The following is a 24,943-nucleotide window of genomic DNA, read 5'->3' as shown; positions in this document are numbered from 1 at the left end:
AGAAAGCGCGGGCTACAGCGGTGGTCAGTGTCCGAGGGCTCTGTGTTGGTACCTGATTGGACCAGGCTGCAGGGGGCCAGCCCCTGGAAGTTTAGCCAGCCTCCGGAATTTGCCTTGCAGCACTTTCCCGGGGCCATGCCCCGATCTTTCAACAGTGAATTGGTCTTGAATAGTTAATATGTACTTCTCAAACCTATTATCTAAAATAGTCTCAACATTTGGCACTAGTCAAAAATCATTACTCTTATTATTATTTTGCCAACTAAATGGATCTAAATGGCATGTTTATATTATAATTTGTATTTTCCAGGTATCTGATGATACTGAATCTTTCTCTGTATGTATACGTCAACATGCGTCTCCTTAGCCTCAAAACACACGCTCATGCCTTTAACTACTTATTAGTGTCATTTGCCCTTTCCTTATGATTTCCCACGGTTCTTTATATGTTTTTATTACCTTTTTATTGGTTATACATGTTGAAAATATCTTCTTCCAGTTCATAACATATATTTTCACTTTCTTTGATGTCTTCTGATTAACAAGTGGTCATAATTTTAATATAGTAAAATTCATTCATTTTTTTTTCAGTTACAACAATACATTTTATGTTTTAAGAAATTCTCTCTACCTTGAGGTCAGAAAGAAATTCACTTGCATTTCCCACTAAAATCTTTACTTTTGACATTTAGTTCTCTAATCCATCTGGAATTGATTTTTGTGGGGCAGGCAGAAATCCAATTTTATTTTTGGCCATATGGATAACCAATTTGCGATGGTCTTTCTATTACATCATTTGTGCTTTAGGGATTTTAGTTTGACATTCTACCTGGGTTAACATCTTACATGATATAGAAGAGACCTCATTATTTCTTCCCTTAGACAAAGTCTCCCCATCACAACTAAGCAGAAAAAGGTTCTGTCTTCACCATGGCTAATTTTTATTTTATTTTTAGTGAGACTGATTAAACTTTTTGTTTCTTAAATTTTTCTGAGTGTCGATATTATTTTATTTGCTTTGCTTTAAATCATAGCTCTTTAAGTTCTTTTAGGTTGATTTTTCAGAACTGGGCCATATATTATTGCCACCAAATCCTTTCTTCTGGATCCCAATCAGTGAAGAAAGATGAATCATGTGTTTGTTGAGGGTCTCATCTCCCTCCATTGAGATTTCATCCAGGATATTCAAGGGTCACTTTGAAGAAAGAATATGTTTGAGTGTTCTGCAAAGTTGGGGAAGAACACACTGGTTTGAGAGTGAAAAGCTGCTGAGATGGTATGGTCTGCATGGTGTATGTGTATCCAGTACATGTGTGAGGTGGTGTTTAGTGAGTTCTGTGGACTCACTGATGAAATTCAGATCTCTGTGGTCAGCAAGATCTGGTGGTTTCCGATGATAGTTCTCTCTCCTCTCTCTCTCTCTCGGTTCATTCTCAGGAAAAAGTAAAAATACTACTTGACTAAGTTAGCATATAGTCTCATTTTGGTAAACTTTTGAGCCACATAAATATGGACTGCCTTTAAAAAAAAAATCAAAGCTTATCCTTATTATTTGAAAAAGTATCTTATTGAATAAGTGGCTTACAAAGAAGTGTTTTCCACAAGCATAACTTCAATCTTTCATTTTTATTTAACAGACTTTTGCACAACTGCTGAGTAGCATTGATCTAATGCTAGGATAAGGGAGGTACTATAGAAACTCAGTAACAGAGAGAAAAAAATCTTTTTTTTTTTTTCTCCTGAGCTTCAGGACAACAAAAACCAATTTGTGCTATTATCTGCAATTCAGCATACATTTAGCATACTGACATACTTTCCTCCATCTTATTTTTCAAATCAGTGTTGCCATTGAGTCAGAGTCTGTGGTGAAACCAGAGCCCTGAACTGCACTGCAGGCTGTTATAGCCACTTCATGATGACACACGACCTACAAACACAGGCCGTTTCTTTGGCATAACACTTCACTTGGAAATCCTCACCAGAAACCCTAGTAATGTAGCGCAGCACGTCATTTATCTAAGAAGCGTTTAAATAAAGAGTTGCTGAAATCTTATCTGTCAAGATTCCAGAATATAATCTTGTGAGCACAGTTTTCTGAATGGTGGTCAAATAGTCCAGTTTTATAGTTGCTGTGGGTCAGGGGAAAAGCCTATTCAATTCATTTCAACTTGATTTGACTCGATTCAATTCAATGTAGTTCAATTCAACTGTAGTTGAACATACAATAGTTCCATTATGTGAACTTTATGAAGAACCTAATATGTACAACTCACTGTGCTGGGAAATGTGAAGAGAAACTGTTTTGCTGTATTCATTTTACACGAGGAGACTGAAAGCTCCGTGGTAGCAGTAATAAAAATCCTTCTGTTTACTTTAAGCAAAAGGATTTAGAGGAAGGGTTCAGAGGGTCATAGAACATAGAGTATTATCTTGCCATTTACAACACCCATATAAGCAAATATAGAGAAGGAAATGGCAACCCACTCCAGTATTCTTGCCTAGGAAATCCCATGGACAGAAGAGCCTGGCAGGTGACGGTCCATGGGGTTGCAAAGAGTCAGACATGATTTAGCGACTAAACAACAACATAAGCAAATAGCCATATAAACAAAATTCATACAACCATGAGTAACTTAAAAGTACACTTATCATTGAACATTTGCCCTTATTTCCAGATATTCATTTTTGTATTATATACAGCAAAATAAACAAAAAAAAGTTCATAAAAGCAGCTCTGACTATATGGATCCTTGTTTATGCTTTTTAGAATCTAGATTAAAATTTTTGAGAAAATGTGGGTAAAGTGTTAGTCTTTTATTATTTTCTTCCGTGAAGAATCTGTTGATTTGTTCTATGTATTAAGCATTAAATTGATTTATCTCGTAGCTAAAGAAAGAAAGTGGAATCGCTCAGTCATGTCTGACTCTTTGTGACCCCATGGACTGTCACCTACCAGTCTGTTCCGTCCATGGGATTTTCTAGGCAAGACTACTGGAGTGGGCTGCCATTTCCTTCTCCAGGGGATCTTCCCAACCCAGGGATCGAACCCAGGTCTCCTGCATTGCAGACAGGCGCTTTACCATCTGAGCCACCAGGGAAGCCTCGTAGCTAATGAGGTAGTTAAATATGAACAATTGAGTGCAATGTTGAAATATTTGATGTGCTTGAGTTCGTAGTTTTGATAAATCTCATAGCTGGCCATGGAGTCATGTCAGAGAAACTTGACTACTAGTGCTAGAGATTACCTAGCCAAGATCTCAAACTCAAGAATTTTATTGAAAATATCCTCAAATGCAATAAAAAGGTAGCAAGGAGACCAGGCTCAGGAATGATGTAATATGTAATATAATATAGTATAATATAATACAATGTTAAACATTATATACTGTGTATATATATATTGTATAAAATGCATATATAATATATGTATCAATCCAGAGGTCTAAAAACGCAGGAGGGTTGAACCATTTAGCAAATTTCCCCAGCCGGAAATAGCATGCTGTATGCTGGTGATATAGTAGTTACTGTCACTCTATCTTCCCCTTTGATAAGAATGATTGCTCCTTAAAGTCCCCAAAGCATCTGATTTGTTGAGATTTGGTCACAGAGCAATACTAGCTGAGGCAGAGTCTGGGCTAGAATTACAGGTGGGCACTTGCAAGCCAGGAATTTCCCTTCCACAAACTTCAAAAACAATGGAGGAAGGTGACTTCCCTGAAAGAAATTGGGTACTGATTAGAAAAGGGATGACCAGGAACTTCCTAGTGCAAGCAAGATGGGCATCGTCATGTTGCATAGAGAATGAGGAGCAGGAAAGGACCATCGAATTTGGAGATGAATTAGATAATTATTGTTGCTGATAGATGGGGCAACAAGGAAGTGCCCTCAGAAAGCACACAGAAGATGAAATAATATGACCACATGAGGATTACTCTATAACATGAACACTTGAGGTTGGATCCGTCAGGGATAGACAAAGCTACATAAAGGAGAAAGAGTGCCTTTCAGGCTGGTAAGACAGAACTGAAACCTGATTGAAGGCATTACCTTATCTAAGAAAAGAGTGTGTCATTCAGAAGAGATGTTGCCAAGCAGAGAGACACAAGCCAGAGGAGGGAGTGCTCTGATTAGAAGGTCTAAACATCCATTTCTCACAGGCAGATGCGTTCTTATCCTGGAAGCAGACACACTGGTGTCATTATTCATTCTAATCACCAAAGCTGACCATAACACATCCAGTTCTTTGCTGATCAATGATACTTCCTGATAAATTCTACAGGGAAAGAATGTGCAGTAGGAAGAGATTGTCCAAAAGTTCTATTCTTTTTTTTTTTTTTCTTTTTAAAGAAAGAAAAAAGAAAGAAATAGAGTGTTTGGTTGCATTGGGTCTTAGTTGCAGCCTGGGCTTCTCTCTAGTTGTGGCACGTGGGCTACCGAGCATGTGCCGGCTCAGCAATCACGGTGCATGGACTTTAGTTGCCCTGTGGTTTGTGGGAACCTAATTTTCCAACCAGGGATGGAACCTGCATCTCCTGCGTTGCAAGGCGGATTCTTAAGCACTGGGTTACCAGGGACATCCTCCCAAACCACGCTTTAAACAAAGATCAGAACAGTGATTTAAATAAAAATTTAAAACTAGAAACTCAAGATGCATACATATAAATGTAGATATAGGCACAGATATGCATGTGGGCTTCCCTGGTAACTCAGCTGCAATGCAGGAGACCCTGGTTCGATTCCAGGGTTGGGAAGATCCCCTGGCGAAGGGATAGGCTACCCACTCCAGTATTCATGGGCTTCCCAGTAGACCAGATGGTAAAGAATCTGCTTGCAAAGAGGAAGACCTGGGTTTGATCCCTGGGTTGGGAAGATCCCCTGGAGGAGGACATGGCAACCTCTCTCCAGTATTATTGCCTGGAGAATCCCCATGGATAGAGGAGCTTGGCGGGCTAGAGTCCATGGGTTCGCAAAGAGTCGGACACAACTGAGTGACTAAGCACATATATGCGTGTGTATAAAATTAACATTTATAAAATGTGCATAAGGAAGAAAGTAGAATTATTTAATTCTGTCACACATTCTATATATATTTTACAAGCATAGTAAAATCGACACCAACTCCATTATTTCCTGCTTTCATTTTCTCTTTTTCTCTTTCTGATTTTCCTTATCTTCATGTTTTGGCTTTGAAGGAAAGTCCAGCTGTTTACGTTCACCACCTCACTCACAGCCCTGAAACTATGTCTACTGCACTGTCACTTTTGGTTCATGCAGCTCCAGAGCTCTTCTGATTTCTTCTTTCCCAGCAAGGGAACATTTTTTTCAAGAAGAAGGAGAAAAAGGATCTTTTCATGTTTATCCCCTACTGAATCTATTCTTTAAGAACTCTTATCTCTTTATTTTTTCCCATAAAGATTCCCAAATGGACTGTGATTAGGAAACAAAAAATACTCCTCAAAGTCTCCTCACTTTTAGAAAGAACTATTTCCTCGAATTGAGTAAGCAGAATTTTCCTTTTAATTTAGATTTCTAGCAGAGTAGTAGAGCAAATTCCACATCTCTTTTTGAAGCAGTTTTGTAAAATTATTTTTTTTTTATAATTCAGGAGATTACTTATTTATTTAATAGCCGGATCCTCAGAAGGTTGCTCTACAAATATTTTGAAAAATTTTTATGCCCTGCCACCATGGGAAGTTTAAAGTGATAATGTCACTTATAAGATAATGATTAATTGAACAGTAACTAGAAAGAAAATAGCCCCTCCCCCTCCCCTCCTCTGGACAAACCATGTTAAGATTTTATCAAAACAAGTCTTCTCATTCCTGACTTCCCTCTCCAGGTCTTATTACAAACTGTTATAGCAGCATCTACTTCTCTGTTATCTATCATAGTTGCAACTGTCTATTTATTGACTTAATCTACAGTGTTTACTGAACATTCTGCTCTGTCAGGCATTGTTTTAGGCACAGAGTCTACAGCAGGAAACAGTGTAGACAAGGTCCCTGCTCTCACAGTTTTCTCCTGTTGGGGGAGACAGACAACAAAAAAGACAAATGGAATAATTTTAGTGATAAGAGCTATGAAGAAAATAAAAAGAAAATACAACAGGGAAACATGATAGAAAAAGAATGTGGCAGAGTCTCATCTTAGATATAATGTGTTTAAGTTAGCTATTGCTGTGTAACAAGTGACCTCCATGCTTACTGGCTTAAAAATAATGACAGTTTAAATTTTTCACAATTCTTCGGGTTGACTGGGTTAAGCTGAATGATGTTTCTGTTCCACACTCTGTGATGAGGCCATTCACACAACTGCATTCAGTTGGGAGCTCAGTTGGCCCTGTCATGTTCATTATGGCTTCTCACCTTCCCTGGTCTCTCTCCATGTGGGCTCCTTCGTGCAACTGTCTAACCCAACCTTAGTTGCTGGCTTCCAGGGTGCAAGGATGGAAGCTGCTCTTGGCCTTTTAAACTGTGGGCCCCAAACTAGCACAGTGTCACTTGCACCACATTCTATTGATCAAAGCAAGTCCCCCAGCCATCCAGATTCAAAGGGAGGAATGTAAAATGCCGCCTTCTGATGAAGGAAGCAGTCAAGTGTGCATGATCAGTTGCCCTTCATGTATGACTCTTTGTGATCCCATGGACTGTAGCCCACCAGGCTATTCTGTACATGGGATTCTCCAGGCAAGAACACTGAAGTGGATTGCCGTGAGTGGATGCATTCACCTGAGTTTGTGAGCAGACAGTACTTGTGTATGAAGAAAAAGGAGCCCCATTCTCCAGACAGATATCTAATGTTTAATCTAATGATTTGATGAATTATACAAATTTCCCAGTGGTATAAGGTAACTTTGAGAGGATATTTGAATATGAGCAATCACAGGCAACATAAATGAAGATTCTGCATCAGTTCTTCATTTTCAACTCTAGAGTTCCTCTTTCTTATAAGCAAAGGTCTTTCAGGTTGAAGATTCATACGTATAATTCTTTATTTTAGGACCAGTTGATTCTACCCTGCCCTCAGTTAGGTTTACAATGGTGACTAGTAAACATCCAACAATGATAATGTTTCCTCCATGTCAAAACCACCAAGTGAAAAATGAAAGTGTCAATCAACCAGATGTTTGGTCTACACCATACCAAACTATTACTTAGAAAAATCAACATCCCTCATTCCCTTTAATTGTCTTGCCAGAGTATAGGGGAAGCCCTCATCAATGTAAAGGCCAGAAGCCCAGCCTTTTTGTCTTTTGAAGCCAAAGAGATAAGATTAGCCTGTTGATAGAAGCTTTCAGTCTTCAGCCAGATGCTGGGGCATTGTAACCATGATACCATTTAAAATATGTGAATTCACAGCAGGCATCCTGAAACTCTCTAAGTATCACTGTACTCTAATACATTAGACAAACCTTCCTAATACATATCTTCCAAAATTTGTATTTTCTTCTTGCTTTGAATTCTATAATACAGCAATTAATTCTGGGAAGAATTTTAATCTGATATTCAAGATCCTCAGTCTAACTACTATGTCTCTCTTGTCCTCCTGCCTCCTTATGTCTTATATATAGAGACCAGGGTTTCTCAACCTTGGCACTACTGACACTGCAGGCGGAAGACTCTTTGTAGCGGAAGACTCTATGCACTATAGGATGCTGATCAGCATCCCTGGCCTCTATGCTTTTCCTTTCATGTCAGGCTCTATCCCCCAATGCATGCGGTTCTTTCTCCTTCATAACCTTTTTTTGGGAAGTGGAGTGGATCATGTGTCAGTGCAGTTTTTTCCTTTTTACCAGGAGTCAGGAGGGAGAGAGGAGGAAAGAAGAAGCTAAACAGGAAGGGGATAGGAGAATGAGTATGGACTGTGGGTGTTAATCATTCTGATTCCATTGTATTAACGGGGCAAAGACTGCTTGCTCTTCGTTCTTTTGTGCATACATGCTAAGTCACTTCACTTGTGTCTGACTCTTTGAGACCCTATGGACTGCAGACTGCCATGTTCCTCTGTCCGTGGAATTCTCCAGGCAAGGATACTGGAGTGGGTTGACACTTCCTACTCCAAGGGATCTTTCTAACCCAGGGATCAAATCCGTGTCTCCTGCATTAGCAGGCGGATTCTCCAGGCAAGAATACTGGTGTGGGTTACCATGCTCTCCTCCAGGGATCTTTCCAACACAGGAATGGAACCTGCGTCTCCTACACTGGCAGGTGGATTCTTTACCAGTAGCACCACCTAGGAAGCCCGTTTGTGCTTTTACACCTCATGCAATAGTGTAAAATACATGCCACACCACATACCAACCCTGAGGTGCATTCATACTCAGTCGTGTCTGACTCTTTGTGACCCCATGGACAGTAACCTGCCAGTCTCCTCTGTCCATGGAATTTTCCAGGCAGGAATTCTGGAGTGGGTTGCCACTTCATACTCCAAGGGAATTTTCCTAACCCAGAGATCCAACCCGTGTCTCCTGCATTAGCAGGCAGATTCTTTACCACTAAGCCACTTGGAAATCCCATATACCAAACTGGAGTCTCTTATTTGATCCTCGTCAATATCCTAGGAGATAAGGACCATAGTATCCATTTATAGAGAAGAAAACAGGCCCAGGAGTTTAGTCATTTGCCACAGACAGCCCTGGTGATAAAAGAAGAGCCATGACTCAACACCGCAAAGCAGTCTGCGCCTAAAGAGCTTCTCCTTAACACTCTGCTGAAGTTCGTGTGATTTAAAAGGTATTATCTTTGAGATGGTTGGCTTTGGTTTCATCTTCCTGTTATTAAGAGATGGATCACATGGGAGAAAAAGCCAATTGAATTCCCATCTTCCCTGTGTATTTCAATTCCAGGGCTTTCATTTGCCTTTAATGGCTTTCTCAGGTCCTTCTTTTGAGAGTGAGACCTTCCAGGGCTGAGCTCAGCCCAAACATAAAACTTTGGGAAAAGAGTTAGGAAAGTCTGGTCAGCTGTTTTTGTAGGTGGAGAGGGGCTGAGAAGGGATAAGATAGAAAGTACCCTTTCTTCCATCTCCCAAATATCTTAGTGTTAGAATTTTCAAATTAGCATGTGGTCACATTTTTATGGGAAAGTCCAAAATTAGTTAAAAAAGACGAACTCTCGTTCCCTTCTTGAGCAAAGCCAAAAGCATGAGCCATGAGTACCCTGCTCATCACATAGTTGGTGAACTAGTGACAGATAAGCTGAAGACGCTTTGCACGGAAAGCTCATTAGCCATGGTCACTTTGGGGTAATCACTGGGCTTCTCCTCTTCATTCTTCCTTTGACCTTCTCCCCAACAGGGTCTTCTCCAAATTTGCAATTCTTTTCTATACAGCTCCCTTATTCATGCTGAATTTATGCAAAGATCCAACCCAGGGTTTGTTCATTCATTCATTCAGATATATTTGTTGAATTGCTATGAAGTGCTAGATTTAGTACTTGTAATTTTATGTGTGTTATTTTATTTTGTGTTATTTTATGCTTGTTATTCATGAATAAATGAAATATCATCATCACTGATGCATGTAAAAGGAACCCAATCTATGGTCAGGGTAAGCAATCTGTCCTTAGACATTTGTGTTGTGAGTGCAGAACTGAAATTCAAGCCAGAGGTTTGTCGGTTTGCAAAGCCCATGATTTTAACCACTGTGAATAGCTGCTTCCTGGTAATAAGGTAGAATGAGAAGACCCTGGTTCTCATGTTACAGAAGGAGGGGTTGGAGGAATTGGGTCTGTGGAGCCTGACCAAAGAAGCTGCCAGGTCTTTGATTAACTTGAAGTAGAGAAGGGATAAATGGGGCTGAGTCTCTGAGTAGTAGAAACCCCACGGGGAGAGATTTCAGTTCAAAATATGGTAGGACTTTCTAAGAGTTGGAACTCTCTGACAATTGAATGCATTCCTCCAGAGACAAGGGAGCACCCTATAATTCAAGCAGTGCAAGCATGTGGACTGTATAATCACTTGGCAGAGCTATCAGATTAAGGCAGCTGATGACTGACCAGGTGAACGTGATGAACTCGGCCTCCCTGGGCCATGATTCTGTGATGTCCTGGCCTTAATACCTTGAGCTTATATGACCCAGAATAAATTTCTTCACTTGTTTATACTTCAGATTCTCCATTTGTGAAGATTATTTCTATCTCTGATATTCTCAGATTATGTAGCTCTCAGACCAAAACTATGTATAGGGATGCAATTACAAGTACAGTTTTATTACTATTTTAGCCTGACAGAGGTTAACATAATGTTGAAATCTTGGGTTTCATTATCAGGTTGGCTGGCTCAGTCCTGAAAGCTTGAGCCTGAAGTCAAGGTCTTCTCCTGCCAATCTTCTCTAACATTTCTTTCTCACTTAAATCTAAAGTTTGTTTTATGTAGCTCCCTGTGTCACTGAGGAACTGTCTCCAAATACTCCTGAACTCTTGATTTAAAGACTACCTGATCCCTTCACAATTAGCACTCCTTTAGAGGGTAGGATGGGCCAGATCAGGAGAGGCTGGTAGCCAGAGAGAGAACTCTGGCAAGAGTGGGGATCAGGGAGGAGGAAAGAAGAAGTGTTGGCATAGGCATCTGGTGATACTCTAGAAAGTCATTGAACAGTTTACAGGCAAGACTTGTGAAGGACTGTTGCAAAGTTTACCTGTGTTAAATAAGTGTGATACACTCAAACTAGTGTGCTAGGTATATAATAAGTATAAAAATATTGTGTATTGTTTTATTTCTATTATTATATTATTACAACTATTATGCTCTAAATCTAGTAAATTGCACATAGTAGGTATTCAACAAATGTTTGTTGAATGAACACAAAAATGAGTGAATAACCCCTTTGAAAAATAGTGAATGGTAAGCAAAGTGGTGGCTCCATGTTTTGGTAATGGTCATATTTTTACAGAGGAAATGGGAGAACCCTGCAAAGCCAAACATCCTGTTAATATTATGTCATTATTGTGAACTGTCAGTCCAGATTTTTCACTGTGATTCTTTTCAAGGCAAAACTCTTGGAAATTAGAGAGGCTATGGAAAATGTGATTATGGAATAAGTATTTATCATTAATGTGGCCTTTGCCAATTTCTAAGCCTGAATGAGTTTTTGTTTGAGCCAAACAGTTAAAAATTCTTCTATTTCCGAAGTTTCCCAAGTGAACACAATGCCTCTAATTAGAAACGAAGTGCTGCTTATTTATTTCTTGTATTTATTGCTAAGTATATGCACAGATTAGTGTTCACTGGGCCAAACTATCTGCTTTTATGCTGAACAGGGTGAAGATCCAAGTCTTCTCTGAGCGTGTGCTGCAAGGATCACCATGCCCTCTCCTGAGTTCTTGTGCATCTGCACCAGCGTCTCTTCCTTTGCAGTCCAGGTAGAGACTGCATAGGGGAGAAGCAAGCAAGCTAGAGAATTACTCATTGCAGAAATTTACACTTCAGGAGGTCTGTCAAGCTACAAGCAAATGTCCCCAAGTTCTCTTAGTGAAGCCCGCATACGTCTGAGCTGACACAAGGCTTGGATCCAATCTTCCAGCCCTGGCAAACTCATGACTTGGAGACTATAGCGTACTGCCAGGCAGTCAAGTTCCGGAAATCACAATCAGAGCATGGGGTTACATAAAGAAGAGCATGCTGTCACCCTAATCCTTTCCATAGTGAGATCACCACAAATGAGTTCTGGCCTTAGTCTTATATGTCTGAAAACTGGACTTTTCAGGGTACCCAGGACCAAATACGTAAGTAGTACTCAATAAATGGGCTTCTCAGGTAGTTCAGTGGTAAAGAATCTACCTGCCGCTGCAGGAGACAAAAGAGATGTGGGTTCAACCCTTCTGTTGGGAAGATCCCCTGGAGGAGAAAATGGCAAACTGCTCCAGTATTTTTGCCTGGAAATTGCCTCGGACATAGGAATCTGGTGGGCTACAGTCCAGGGGGTTGCAAAGAGCTGGACACAACAGAATGATTGAGCATGCACACTCGATAGATATTAGGAATTAATATTCTTATTCTCTCTCACCTCGTAGCCCTGTTGCCAAGCTTTGAGAGTTCTCTTACTATAGCTGCCCATGTATTGCAATCCCTGGGTTTCTTTCATGTGCATCACCCCCACTCTCAAGTCACAAAGCAAAAGCACTGTTAACATTTGGAAAGGAAGGGTAAGCAAGTTTACTGTTATCTCCTGCTGTAGCTTTCATTCTCTTGGCCCAAATGAGGAGTGTTTGTGAAATAAACACATATGTGCATAGGAGTTTCTCTTATATGAATGGAAACAAACATGGCTATGGCTTCTGAGATGGCTAGAATGGGGAAGTCAGTATATATGACACATACATACAACATCTAAGGCTTATTTGAAATACATCTTTTTCATTTTAACCTAAGAATACACAAGGTGTCTCTTTTTTTATTGGGGTACAGTTGCTCTACAATGTTGTTAGTTTCTGTTGTACAGCAAAGAAAATCAGCTATCCGTTCAGTTCAGTAGCTCAGTCATGTCCAGCTCTCTGTGACCAATGGACTGCAGCACGCCAGGCTTCCCTCTCCATCACCAAATCCCAGAGCTTACTCAAACTCCTGTCCATCGCATAGGTGATGCCATCCAACCATCTCATCCTCTGTCATCCCCTTCTCCTCCCACCTTCAATCTTTCCCAGCATCAGGGTCTTTTCCAATGAGTCGGTTCTTCAAATCAGATGGCCGAAGTATTGGAGTTTCAGCTTTAGCATCAGTCCTTCCAATGAATATTCAGGACTGATTTCCTTTAGGATGGACTGGTTGGATCTCCTTCAAGTCCAAAGGACTCTCAAGAGTCTTCTCCAACATCACAATTCAAAAGCATCAATTCTTAGGCACTCAGCTTTCTTTATAGTCCAAACTCTCACATCCATACATGACTACTAGAAAAACCATAGCTTTGACTAGATGGACCTTTGCTGGCAAAGTAATGTCTCTGCTTTTAATATGCTGTCTAGGTTGGTCATAGTATTTCTTCCAAGGAGCAAGTGTCTTTTAATTTGATGGCTGCAGTCACCATCTGCAGTGGTTTTGGAGCCCCCCAAAATAAAGCCTCTCACTGTTTCCATTGTTTCCCCATCTATTTGCCATGACGTGATGGGACCAGATGCCATGATCTTAGTTTTCTGAATGTTGAGTTTTAAGCCAACATTTTCACTCTCCTCTTTCACTTTCATCAAGAGGCTCTTTAGTTCCTCTTCACTTTCCGCCATGAGGGTGGTGTCATCTGCGTATCTGAGGTTACTGATATTTCTCCCAGCAATCTTGATCCCAGCTGTGCTTCAGCTAACCCAGCATTTCTCATGATGTACTCTGCATATAAGTTTCATAAGCAGGGTGACAATATATAGCCTTGCCATACTCCTTTCCTGATTTAGATCCAGTCTGTATTTCCATGTCCCGTTCTAGCTGCTGCTTCTTGACCTGCATACAGATTTCTCAGGAGACTGGTCAGGTGGTCTGGTATTCCCATCTCTTATAGAATTTTCCACAGTTTGTTGCGATCCACACAGTCAAAGGCTTTGGCATAGTCAATGAAACAGATGTTTTTCTGGAACTCTCTTGCTTTTTCAATGATCCAGCAGATGTTGGCAATTTGATCTCTGGTTCCTCTGCTTTTTCTAAATCCAGCTTGAACATCCTAAAAGAAGATGCTGTGAAAGTGCTGCACTCAATATGCCAGCAAATCTGGAAAACTCAGCAGTGGCCGCAGGACTGGAAAAGGTCAGTTTTCATTCCAGTCCCAAAGAAAGGCAATGCCAAAGAATGTTCAAACTACTGCACCACTGCACTCATCTCACACACTAGCAAAGTAATGCTCAAAATTCTCCAAGCCAGGTTTCAACAGTACTTTAATCAGCCATATGTATACAGATATTCCCTCTCTTTTGTATTGCCTTCCCATTTAGGTCGCCACAGAGCATTGAGTTCCGCCACACCACAGGGTAGAGTTCACTGTACTATAGCCAGTTCTCATTAGTTATCTCTTTTACATGTAATGGTGTATATATGCCAATCCCTATATCTCAATTCATTCATCAACAGAGGAATGGATAAAGAAAATGTGGGATTTCCTGATAGCTCTGTTGGTAAAGAAACCACCTGCAATGCAGGAGACCCTGGTTCAAAAGATCCACTGGACAAGGGATAGGCTACCCACTCCAACATTCTTGGGCTTCCCTGGTGGCTCAGCTGATAAAGAATCCTCCTGAAATATGGGAGACCTGGGTTCAATCCCTGGATTGGAAAGATCCCCTGGAGAAGGGAACAGCTACCCACTCCAGTATTCAGGCTTGGAGAATTCCATGGACTATACAGCCGAGGGGATTGCAAAGAGTCATACCCGACTGAGTGACTTTCACTCAGACTCAGACTCAGGGCATATATACAATGGAATATTACTCAGCCATAAAAAGGAATGAAATTGTACCATTTGCAGGGATGTGGATGGACCTAGAGACTGTCATACAGAGTGAAGTCAGAAAGAGAAAAGTAAATATTGCATATTAATGCATATATGTGGAATCTAGAAAAATGCTATACATGAACTTATTTGTAAAGGTATCCCTTCTTAAAGGGGGATCTTTCATGAGCTTCTCATGGCCAGACTGAAAGGGAATAGTAGTACTTACTTTTGCTCAGTATTATAGTAAGTCTGCTCCATACATTGGTTTATCAAATCCAAGAACCCTGCAAACTACGTGCCACAATTCCCACTGTACAGCAGAGGAAATTGAGGCTCCTAGAAGTTAAATGTTTTGCTTATGTTCTACAGCTACTAAATTGCAGAGTCATGATGTTAATCAGAATTCTGCCTCTGCTTTCCATGCTCCTAATAACAAAAGGAGAGAGAGAGATGGAGAGCAAAGGAAGCAATAGGAACGAGCTTGGCTAAGCCAGGGGGAGGGGAAACCAGGGTAGCAGATAACTGACACTTGAAGGGTAAGCAAAAATATACCTCAGAGCAGAGCGAACCCACTAGGTTTTCTGCCCTTTATAATTTTATCTGCAGCAGGATCATGTGGAAAATGTCAGTGGTTGACTCAGTGGGACTGCCAGCAAAGCATACGTTTTGAAAGTTGTGCAGAGCACCCTCATTTAGAGCTGGGCAAAGATCAAAGCAAAAAAAAAAAAAAAAAGATGTTCAGGAAACACATTTCCTTAACTTCTGCAGGAGGAAACTTTTCACAACTGGAAAATGCAAGCCATCACTGCCAGCCCCAAAGCATGGAGGCTTCACCTCATTAATCACAGCTGTCAGGTTCCACTCTAAACAGCAAGCTATTGACATACAAAATGTCTTGTTTTTTGTGGAAAAGAAAACAAAGGAGATGGTGTAATGTACAAGCCATTCAAGTAAATGCTGTTAAAATCAAAATAGGATGCTCTGTGCCCTTATCAAATACAAGGCAATGCAAAATTCTGAAGTCATCCAAAAGCCTCAAGAGGAAAGAATCAGAGGAAGGCAGTGCTAAAATCAAGTCCAAAGTGGGAGGGAGAGAGGAAATGGAGCCAAGAGCCGGGAAATAGGATCAATGCAGAAGAAGTTCGCGAATAATGACACACACTTTTGTGGGACAAAAACAATAACGAGACATATTGGGAGAATCAAGGTCAGTTCCTGCCATTTTTACCAAAACCACCTTGGACCAAGCTTTCGTCATCTCCCATCAGCATGACCTCGTGGCAACCAAGTGGCTTTCCTGCTTCCATTCTTACTGCCCTGTGTATAATCTCCTCCCAACGTGGTCTTTTTTGTATAAATCAGACCATATCATTCTTCACCTTAGACTTCCAAGTTCCAACTCTTTGCAATCCCATGGACTATACAGGCCAGGATTCTCTAGGGGATCTTCCCAACCCAGGGTTCAAACCCAGATCTCAGGCATTGAAGGCAGATTCTTTACCAGCTGAGCCACAAGAGAAGCACAATTGAAATTTGAATACTATCCAAATGGAAATTTGATAATTGAAATGAATTATACTCGAATATTATTAATATTTAAATAGTATATATCCTATATTAATTAATACTAAATATACCCTCTCCTTAGACTTCCAGTGGATTAAAATGATAATACTACTCAAATTTCCTATGATAACCATCTTATATTACCTAGCCTCTGTTCTCATCTCTGACCCAAAGTTTTTTAATTTCCTCTGATTTACTCTGCTATAATCCCACTGGCTTCCTCCCTCCCCCTCCATCTTCTCAAACTTATAAAATTACCTCTGCTTGAATGATTTTGTAGGAATACTCTTTCCTGTAATATTTACATTCTTGGCCTTCTACTCAAAATCTAAGGCTCAGTTCAAATAACCTCTACTTACTCAGAACTTCCTTAGTTATCTTAACTAAAATACTACAGTTCACTGCTTAATATTTATATGTACATATTGTATATACATGTATTTATTTTATTTATATACATATATATGCATTTATTTATCTCTTCCCTCAACAAAGAGGTCCTAATGAATTCATTTTATTTGCACATTTAAATATAAGATCAAGAAGGGCACAGATTTTATCTGATTGCTGTATCCTCAATAGCACCAAATACATTGTAGGCATCCAATAAATGTTTTTTGAGTGAATGAATAGATGAGTGAAAAGCAGTCCTGTAGGCTAAGTGGTTCCTGGATCAGAAATTTTTATATTTGGATTCATCCTGACTGAATAACATTTTTGGCTATGAATACTGGGCTACCATTTCCAAATGGTGGACCACCATAACTTGCCTGGGGCAATTCAGCTTCTATAACTTGGGTTAAGAGAGAATGTGATAATACTTGTGAAAGTGCTTGGAAAACATACTATTTAGCAAGAAGCTAGTTGTTCTTAGGTAGAGAACCACAGAGTAACACAAGTGTAAGGAGATACTTTGTCGTTGTTTAGTCACTAAATCGTGTCTGACTCTTTTGTGACCCCCATGGACTATAGCCTACCAGGCTCCTCTGTCCAAGGGACTTCCCAGGCAAGAATAATGGAGTGGGTTGCCATTTCCTTCTCCAGGGGTTCTTCCCCTTCTCTGATCTCTTCCCCGGGATTGAACCCACATCTCCTGCAATAGCAGGCAGATTCTTTACCAATGAGCCACCTGGGAAGCCCTAGGGAGATACTTGGTCCAATGTAAAATCAAGCAGAGAAAAAAGGTCTTTGAGAAAATTGGGTCTGCCTTTTTCAATTAAGGGAATCATATAGGGAAAATGTTCATTTCACAGACCACGTGTCATGGATCCTGGAAGAGGCTGAGAGTTAAGAAGTTATGTGTCCAGTCTCCTGCCTCCAGAAAGGAAAAGCCTCATTAGTGGTTTTGACGGCAGCAGAGGAGTCAGATTGCCTGCGTTTGAATCTTGACTCCACTCCTGTCTAGCTGTAAGACCTTAACCTCTTGGTGCCTCAGTGTCGTTATCCAGAAAGTTCAGAAACTATAACATCCACCAGAAATGTTATATAAAATAATGTATGGAAAACACTTTGAGCTGTGTCTGTTCAACTATCTTCATTTTGCAAACAAAGCGACTGAATTTCAGAACATTTAAGGGACTTCTCCAAAGGTGCACAACTAACAAATGATGGGGCTAGATGTGAGTCCAAAACTTCTACCTCCCAAGTACTGTGGACAGACTGAAACATTTTAAAAATATTTATGCAATTGAGCATATTTAACACCTGAACTAAAGGAGATCAGTCCTGGGTGTTCATTGGAAGGACTGATGCTGGAGCTGAAACTCCAGTACTTTGGCCACCTCATGTGAAGAGTTGACCTATTGGAAAAGACCCTGATGCTGGGAGGGATTGGGGGCAGGAGGAGAAGGGGACGACAGAGGATGAGATGGCTGGATGGCATCACCGACTCGATGGGCATGAGTTTGAGTAAACTCTGGGAGCTGGTGATGGACAGGGAGGCCTGGCGTGCTGCGATTCATGGGGTCGCAAAGAGTTGGACACGACTGAGTGACTGAACTGAACTGAACTGAACTGAACACCTCAACTAGACATTGGCCACAAAGTATTGTATTATTATGATATCATTTTTTCTAATAATATACATAGATATATGTGAAAAATACTAAAAGAATGCAAATAGAAATGCAACTATTGGGTGTATGGAATGGGGAGTTTGAGAATTATAAACAATTCTGTTTTCTTTGTGTTTGCTGTTTGCCCTGCTATTAGAATGCAGCAGGTATGGTCCATATAACTAGAAAAAAAGTTATTTAAAAAGCAAAACAACAATAAAAACATCAGTTATTAAATAAAATTAACAAATTAAATTAGATAAAATTAAATTAAATTAAATAAAAGTAACATATCTCTTGAATGTGTGATTATACAAAATTCTTATCTTATTTGCACTGTTTTACATTTTCCAGACGATTCTAGTTTAGACTCTCATTGAGCTTTCATAGAACCTTGTACATATGCCAACGCCCTGTCTGCCACACTCAAATTCTCTTTTAGGTGTCAGTTTCCTTACATGTCTGTACACAAGTTGTCCATCTCTATCTGCAGTTGATTGGTTTTCAGGGCCCTTGTGGATACCCAAATCCAGGGATATTCAAGTCCATTATATATAATGGCTTAGTATTTGCATATAGCCTATGCATATTTTCCCATATACTTTAAATCATCTCTAAATTATTTATAATGTCTATATGTGTGCTCAGTCATGTCTGACTCTTTGGGGCCCTGTGGACTGTAGCCTACCAAGCTCCTCTGTCCATGGAATTTTCCTGGCAAGAATGATGGAGTGGCCTGGGGATCTTCCTGACCCAGGAATTGAACTCACGTCTCTGGCATCTCCTGCATGGGCAGGTGGATTCTTTACCAGTAGTGTCACCAGTAGGAGATGCAAGACTTGTGTGTTCCATCCCTGGGTCAGGAAGATCCCCTGGAGTAGGAAGTGGCAACCCGCTTCAGTATTCTTTCCTGGAAAACTCCATGGACAGAGGAGCCTGGCGGGCTACAGTCTATGGGGTTACAAAGAGTCGGACATGACTGAGCATACACTCGCCTGCTAGATTACTTATAATCTCTAATACAATATAAATGCTATGGAAATAGTTGCCAGTGTATTACTTTTGCTTTTTCCTTCTTGGAACTTTTTGGAATTTATTTTTTCCTTTTAAATATTTTCAATCTGAGGTTGGTTGAATCCACGGATGTAGAACCCACAGACTCAGAAGGCTGAGTATACTATTTCTATCCTAGTTACCTCATATGGTTGCATTTTGACAATGTCTGATGAATAACATATCCTTGAGGATTCTGACTCTGGAAATAGTACTCCTAAGGACCACCCTGATTCCAAAATTACTAAGATGATTTGCAAAATCTCCTTCTCTGTACTGATGAATGATTGTTCCATATTTCTGTATTCTATTTCTAACCAAGACTTTTCATATCTTCAGTTATTTTTCCTTTTATATTAAAACATTTATGAAGCACATTCAGCATTCATATTTCACACTCAAGTAAGTATTCTTCTTTATCAAGAAAATTTTAATAACTATCCCCTGAAAAACATCCCAAGGAAATTCTACCATACCTTCCGGGGACATTTCATATCTTTAGTGGTTTTCATGGACACTTTTATTACTTGTTAAAATAGTTTATAACTGAAGTTTCAAGGCTTCTCTCAGAAACTTTTGAGTCTGTTTCCTTAGCAAAATTGTAAATGGAGAGTTTAAAAGACAATGAAATTACATAAACTACAGGACAGCCTCTCCATGTGCCATGCATAGCACACCCACACCTGCCAACTTCTCTGAGTGTGGTTTTGGTTATTGCAGAGGCTAACACAACCTAGCGTCCTTTATCACAGACTCTATCTATGGAGTACCTCAAAGTAGGATATGCTAGTGTCCATAAGATCAAATTGTAAGTGTGAGGTTGAGTGGTATTGAACAGCGCCTCAGAGAAGGTATCAGTGAGAAATTCTGTTACCAGAGTCAGCTTCTGACTGACAGAACTCGGCATCTGAGCTGCCTTAGGCTCTAGGCTGACTGGCTTAGAGAGGACACCATAGGGAATAGACAAACGGTGGCCCCGGTGGGCCCTTACCCTCCATATTCTTCTTTTATTTGATCATATATTCCGCTAGATAATCATCAGCTTAAGAAGTGAGAACATAGTGAAGTAAATAAAACATCACAGTTTTAACTTTGGAAAAATTACCTAGGCTTTCTGGGCCTCAGTTATAATAATAATAAAGAGCATAATAGCAGCAACTAACATTTACTGAGGATTCATTCTGTGTCAGGTACTATTCTAAGCTCTTGGCATATATTAATTCCTTTCATATAATACTTTCCTCACACAGTTTGTTGTCAGAATTAAGGGAGTACCCAAGCAAAGTTCTTAGCATAGGCCCTAACCAATAATGCTAAAATGAGTTCTCCAAAAAAGCTGACTATTTTGTTTAATAATAACTTTTTCCTACTCCAAATAAAACTCTAAGAGGCTTTTTAAACTTTCAGTTAGATGGTGTCTCAACTCTTTGTAATATCTCAGCATTACCTACAACCTAACTAGTGCCTGACACATATTGAGTGATCAACAAATATTTATTAAAGAAAGACTATCCTACATTGTATGAATGTTCTTATAAGTACATTCCTCAGGAAAGAAAGTACATAGTTTTCTTCAGATTCTTAAGATATTTCATGATCTAAATAATAAGGCACCACTACTTTTAAAAAAAAGAAAAAGAATTTTGTCACTGTGTAATAAAGTCTTAATAAGAATAACAAGGAAGCAGAGAGGGAAGATTTGTGCGGGGCTGGCTCCCTATCCTCATTTGGAAACTCTCTGTAATGCCAGCCTCTGTGTTGGTAGCCCAGGATGGTTCACTCTCCCCACCTGCAAATTCCTATTTGACCTCTGGGGTCATTTACAAAAGACTGTGAGATTACTGGCTATATGTTTAGCCTTGAATGGATGATTCAATGTTAAACAATTTCATTCTGGTTTTGTAGGAATCACAGAATGTCAGCACTGGAAAGAACTTCAGACATCATCTATTTTGAGGTTTTCAAATTTGTAGCAGATGGGTTACTACTCGCCTACTTGCATGCATGCAAGACATCTCTAATTGGGGACACAATCTTTGCATCTGTGTTATTTAAATCCTTTTTAATATACTATTATTCTATGTAGCCATTAACAATTGACTGAAATTAGCACCACGAGAAAACCAGTTTTCCATCCATATCATGAGTCTAACATCTTCCTATCACAGCTGGGAAAATTGAGAAGATGACATTTAATACATCTGTGGGTTAGAGGTGATCACCTTGAAGTGAGTGATATGAGGTTTTGAGATAGCAAGGGTTGTGACCACAAACTACAATCATTTGAGTACCAAATATCATCTTTGCCTCTGCTGTTATCTCCTTTCCTCATCTTTCATAGAATAAAGACTGAAACTCTCTTAAAAGATCATTTACCTATTTCCCACATATTCTTGGTGGTTAAAAGCAGAGTCTTGGATGATGAAAAGAAATAAAAAATGATTGTATGAAGTATTGTTCCATATTTTGTTCATTTTTATTTTAAACAATGAAATAGTTATGCAAAGCCACAGGCCTCAAGTTACTCTATCTCAGCATCCTTGAAAAAGGCCCTGTGGGAAAATCCCATATTTAAATCTAGGAGACTTGGAGCTGTTGGCACTAATGGAGGATTGGTCACTTTCTGAACCTCAGTTTCCCCTATTGTCATAGGAGGATATTGGACACTTCAGAGGAATAGAAAACTGGATTCCTCATGCATGGGAGAGAAAGAATGACTCCCTGTTGAAAAGGAGATTATGAATACTTATTTCTAGTGTGTGTGTGTGCCCACATGTGTGTGTTTGTGTGTGTACATGTGTGCAGATATGCACATATTTAAGGTGAGGATGAAGACTTGGCTGGGGAACTATATGAAATAAAGTGCATTTCCACTTTTAAAATTATTAATGAAATAATGTAGAACTGTCTTCAAAATTATCAAACATTGCTGTAGTTCCTACAACTTAGAATGGAGCTCTCCCTCTGCATTCCAAGGGTGGATAAGCTCTGAGCCTCACCATAAACTTTTTTTCAGTTAATTCTATGCAAAAACGCTAGTGAAAATTGGAGTTTTAGGCAGACCAGCAGAGATCGAGTTTTGACACAGTCTAGATTTTTTGTTTCCTTTTGAGGATGGTAAAGGTGGCCAGGGAAGGGAGGATTGCTAAATATGCAGCGATCCTCTGCCTTCTTTATCATATACTCTAAGTAAACTGGCTTAAATCCCAGCCTTTCTTTCCTTTTGCATTGGCTCCTTTTTGCAGTATGAAAGTTATGAATATAAATTAGGAAATAAGCAAGTATTATATAAGAACATATTTATTGGCTGAATAATAAAACTTAGTTAGGGAGTTATGAGAATTAGAATTCCCTCTACTCAAAGTACAAGTTTTCAATAAGCAAACAGAAGCAAAACCCCCAAATGAGAAAGAATACACTGGTAACCTAAATCACAGGCTTTTGGAGGTGTGTCAAGACGATCTACCTACTTCTTTGTAATGGACTGCAGCGCTGATAACACACTCACACAACCAGAGACATGGCAAATCGGCATATCACAGGAGTTCATGACCACCACAAAGGTTAGGCTTCTTAAATGTGGCTCCTTTAACTTAAACACATCCCCACAGAGGCACCGCAGACATCTTCCTGCAAAAGATGATTTGCATATAGTTTCTAGCCAATACTCTTTAAAAAAACACCCCCAAAATCCAAAAGAAAAAAGAAGACAAAGAAAAACAAAACCTTGAAGACCATGGTTAATAAATAAGAAGTAAAAGGAGAAGAAACAAGCAACTTCCATCCTCTGGCAGGCATGCTGAGTAGCACCTCTGACCTCATCTGAAAAACAGGCGATGTTGACAGCTTTCAGAGCCCAGGAGAGAAGGCTGAAAGGAGCTGTGCAGAAGCTCCCTGGGCAGCTTCACTTAATCTCCAGGATGGGGAATTTTAATCAGTCCTCACTGCATAAACTGTGTCCTTTTAGATGTGGCTGAAACAGGTGTCTCTGCAGAGTTTATAAAGCCCTTCTAGGAAAGGCAGGAGGCATGGCTTTAAATTGTCCTTTCCAGGTGACAAATCAGTAACAATCACATAAATAGTGTACAAAACTAAAACCACTTAACTCTTACTTTTTTTCTTTTTCAGGATCACTTCTGATCATTCTCCAAGTGCAAATCAGGTTATAAAAACTAATAATTATAAGGGGAAAGTTAGCCCTGTGTCTGTCCCCCATCCTCCACCAGGAGGGCTGACTTGATGCCCTCTCCCGGGCAGTTGGCCCCTTCACCTACACTTTAAGATAATCGTTCTTCAGCCGACCTAGTCGGGTCCCATGGCTCCTGATGGTGAGGGCCAGCAGCTCATATTTGTCCCTGAGCCCCACGGAGATGTCCAGCGTTTCCTTCAGCAGGGACCTGGTGTGGACCAGCATCCCCAAGAAGTCCTCGTTGAGCCTGCTCTCTTGCCGGCTGTCCTGCTCCTGGCCCTGCTTGAACTTGCTTTCCAGCTCAGTGAGGGACTTGTCCGAATTGGAGTAGGCATCCCCGATCTGGTGGGACTCCCGCCGCAGGTACTTGCCATAGCTCTCCTCCCCGTCAAGGTCGTAGGAGATGCTCTTACTGATGCCCTCCAGCACGCGCCCCGCGTCCTCCACCTGGCGGCCCAGCACGGTGAATTCCTCCCGCAGGGTGAGGCTTAGCAGAGTGCTGGCCGGGCTCCCCTCCCCCTGGGAGCAACGCCGGTGGTCACTCACCCTGAAGAGCAGCTGGCATTTCTCGGGGTCGTCGTTCTCCTCGTAGTCCCCGTCCGGCACAAAGTAGTGATGCAGGGTCCCATTGGACATCTCTGGGTAGAGAGGACCGTCGAAATAGCCCTGACACAGGTGGCACAGAAAACCCATCCAGAGAAGCTTCAGGAACACCATCCTGGATATTCAGGATGACCGGGGACCCCTGGAGAAGACTTTTCGCCCAGGCGCAAGGAAGAGGAGGGGGGTCCCCTTAGGAGTCACTGCCTCCCTGCGACGGCGTCAGCCTCAGTCCCAGTCGCCTTGCTGCACCCTGACCCCCCTCCCCAGCTGGCTTCATGTGGCTGCGGCGCAGAGCCTGGGTAGCGAACCCCGCAGCCAGCAGCCCAGGATGCGCCCTCGCTCTGAGCTCCTGCGCTCGCTCGGTGGTTGGAACTCAGCCGGCTGTTTCCTGGCGGGATGCCGGCACGATGGGGAACCCCTCCTCCAGGGTTCTGGCTGGATGCTGGCTGGCTCCGTTGCCCCAGTCTGGCTCTCCCAGGTCCCTCTTGCTCCTTGGGAAATGAAGCCTGTAGCTGGAGAGAAAGGCTCTTGCCCTGTGATACGATTTCGACTCCTGGACTGGGTGGGAATGCGGAGATTTTCCTTTGGCTAATGATATCCTGAGGATCTTTCTGCTCTCAAATTACAGCTGGTTTCGTCACTTGGAAGCCAGGGAACAAGTTTGGAAAGAAACCTCTCACCAGGTCTCTGCTATTAAAGGTACAGGGTCTCTTTTTGAGGATTGGTAGGGAGACCCTGGAAAACAGAATTTAAACTGAAGGAACAAATGGGAAGAGGATAAATTGAATTCCCATAACAGAAAGGCTGTTTAACTATTAACTATTGGGAGGAAGGGTAATTACCCTGGAGAAATGCCACTTCACAATTTTAAATAAGTGTCTGTTAGATTGGATTCTGTGAGTATATCTATTTTTATCACCAACAAGTTTATGACTTTGAAGACAGATTTGCAGTGTATGAAATGGCAGTTTTGTTTGGAAATGGTTAGTTAATTAAAATGTGCAATAACAATACTTTGGAAGAAACAAGAATACAGAAAACTGACTAATGTATGGTTGCTAGTATGTATAG

The 24,943-nt window shown here is 40.7% G+C and overlaps 1 protein-coding gene across 1 annotated transcript; it reads right to left on the bottom strand.

Moving 5' to 3' along the window:
• Positions 1-22,364: 22,364 nt before the first annotated feature.
• FIBIN (fin bud initiation factor homolog) lies at positions 22,365-24,493 on the bottom strand. The gene is made up of 2 exons (XM_043908308.1): positions 23,355-24,493; positions 22,365-22,710 (listed from the first exon to the last, which is right to left on the bottom strand). Exons 1-2 carry the CDS (start codon positions 23,984-23,986, stop codon positions 22,674-22,676), a joined length of 669 nt encoding a protein of 222 aa, XP_043764243.1. The 5' UTR covers positions 23,987-24,493; the 3' UTR covers positions 22,365-22,673.
• Between the last annotated feature and the right edge of the window lie 450 nt (positions 24,494-24,943).

This window comes from Cervus elaphus, chromosome 1, assembly GCF_910594005.1.
Source record: "Cervus elaphus chromosome 1, mCerEla1.1, whole genome shotgun sequence".
Classification (NCBI taxonomy): domain Eukaryota; kingdom Metazoa; phylum Chordata; class Mammalia; order Artiodactyla; family Cervidae; genus Cervus; species Cervus elaphus.
Note: the sequence above shows the minus strand (reverse complement) of the source record. Positions and strands in the feature narration are given on the sequence as shown.

Excerpts from the sequence above, each read along its gene's own strand:
- FIBIN (XM_043908308.1), bottom strand. The coding sequence starts at position 23,986 with ATGGTGTTCCTGAAGCTTCTCTGGATGGGTTTTCTGTGCCACCTGTGT. Across the intron at positions 22,711-23,354 it reads AAGAACGATTATCTTAAAGT|GAAGATGTCTGCGGTGCCTC; the intron begins GTAGGTGAAGGG and ends CATCTTTTGCAG.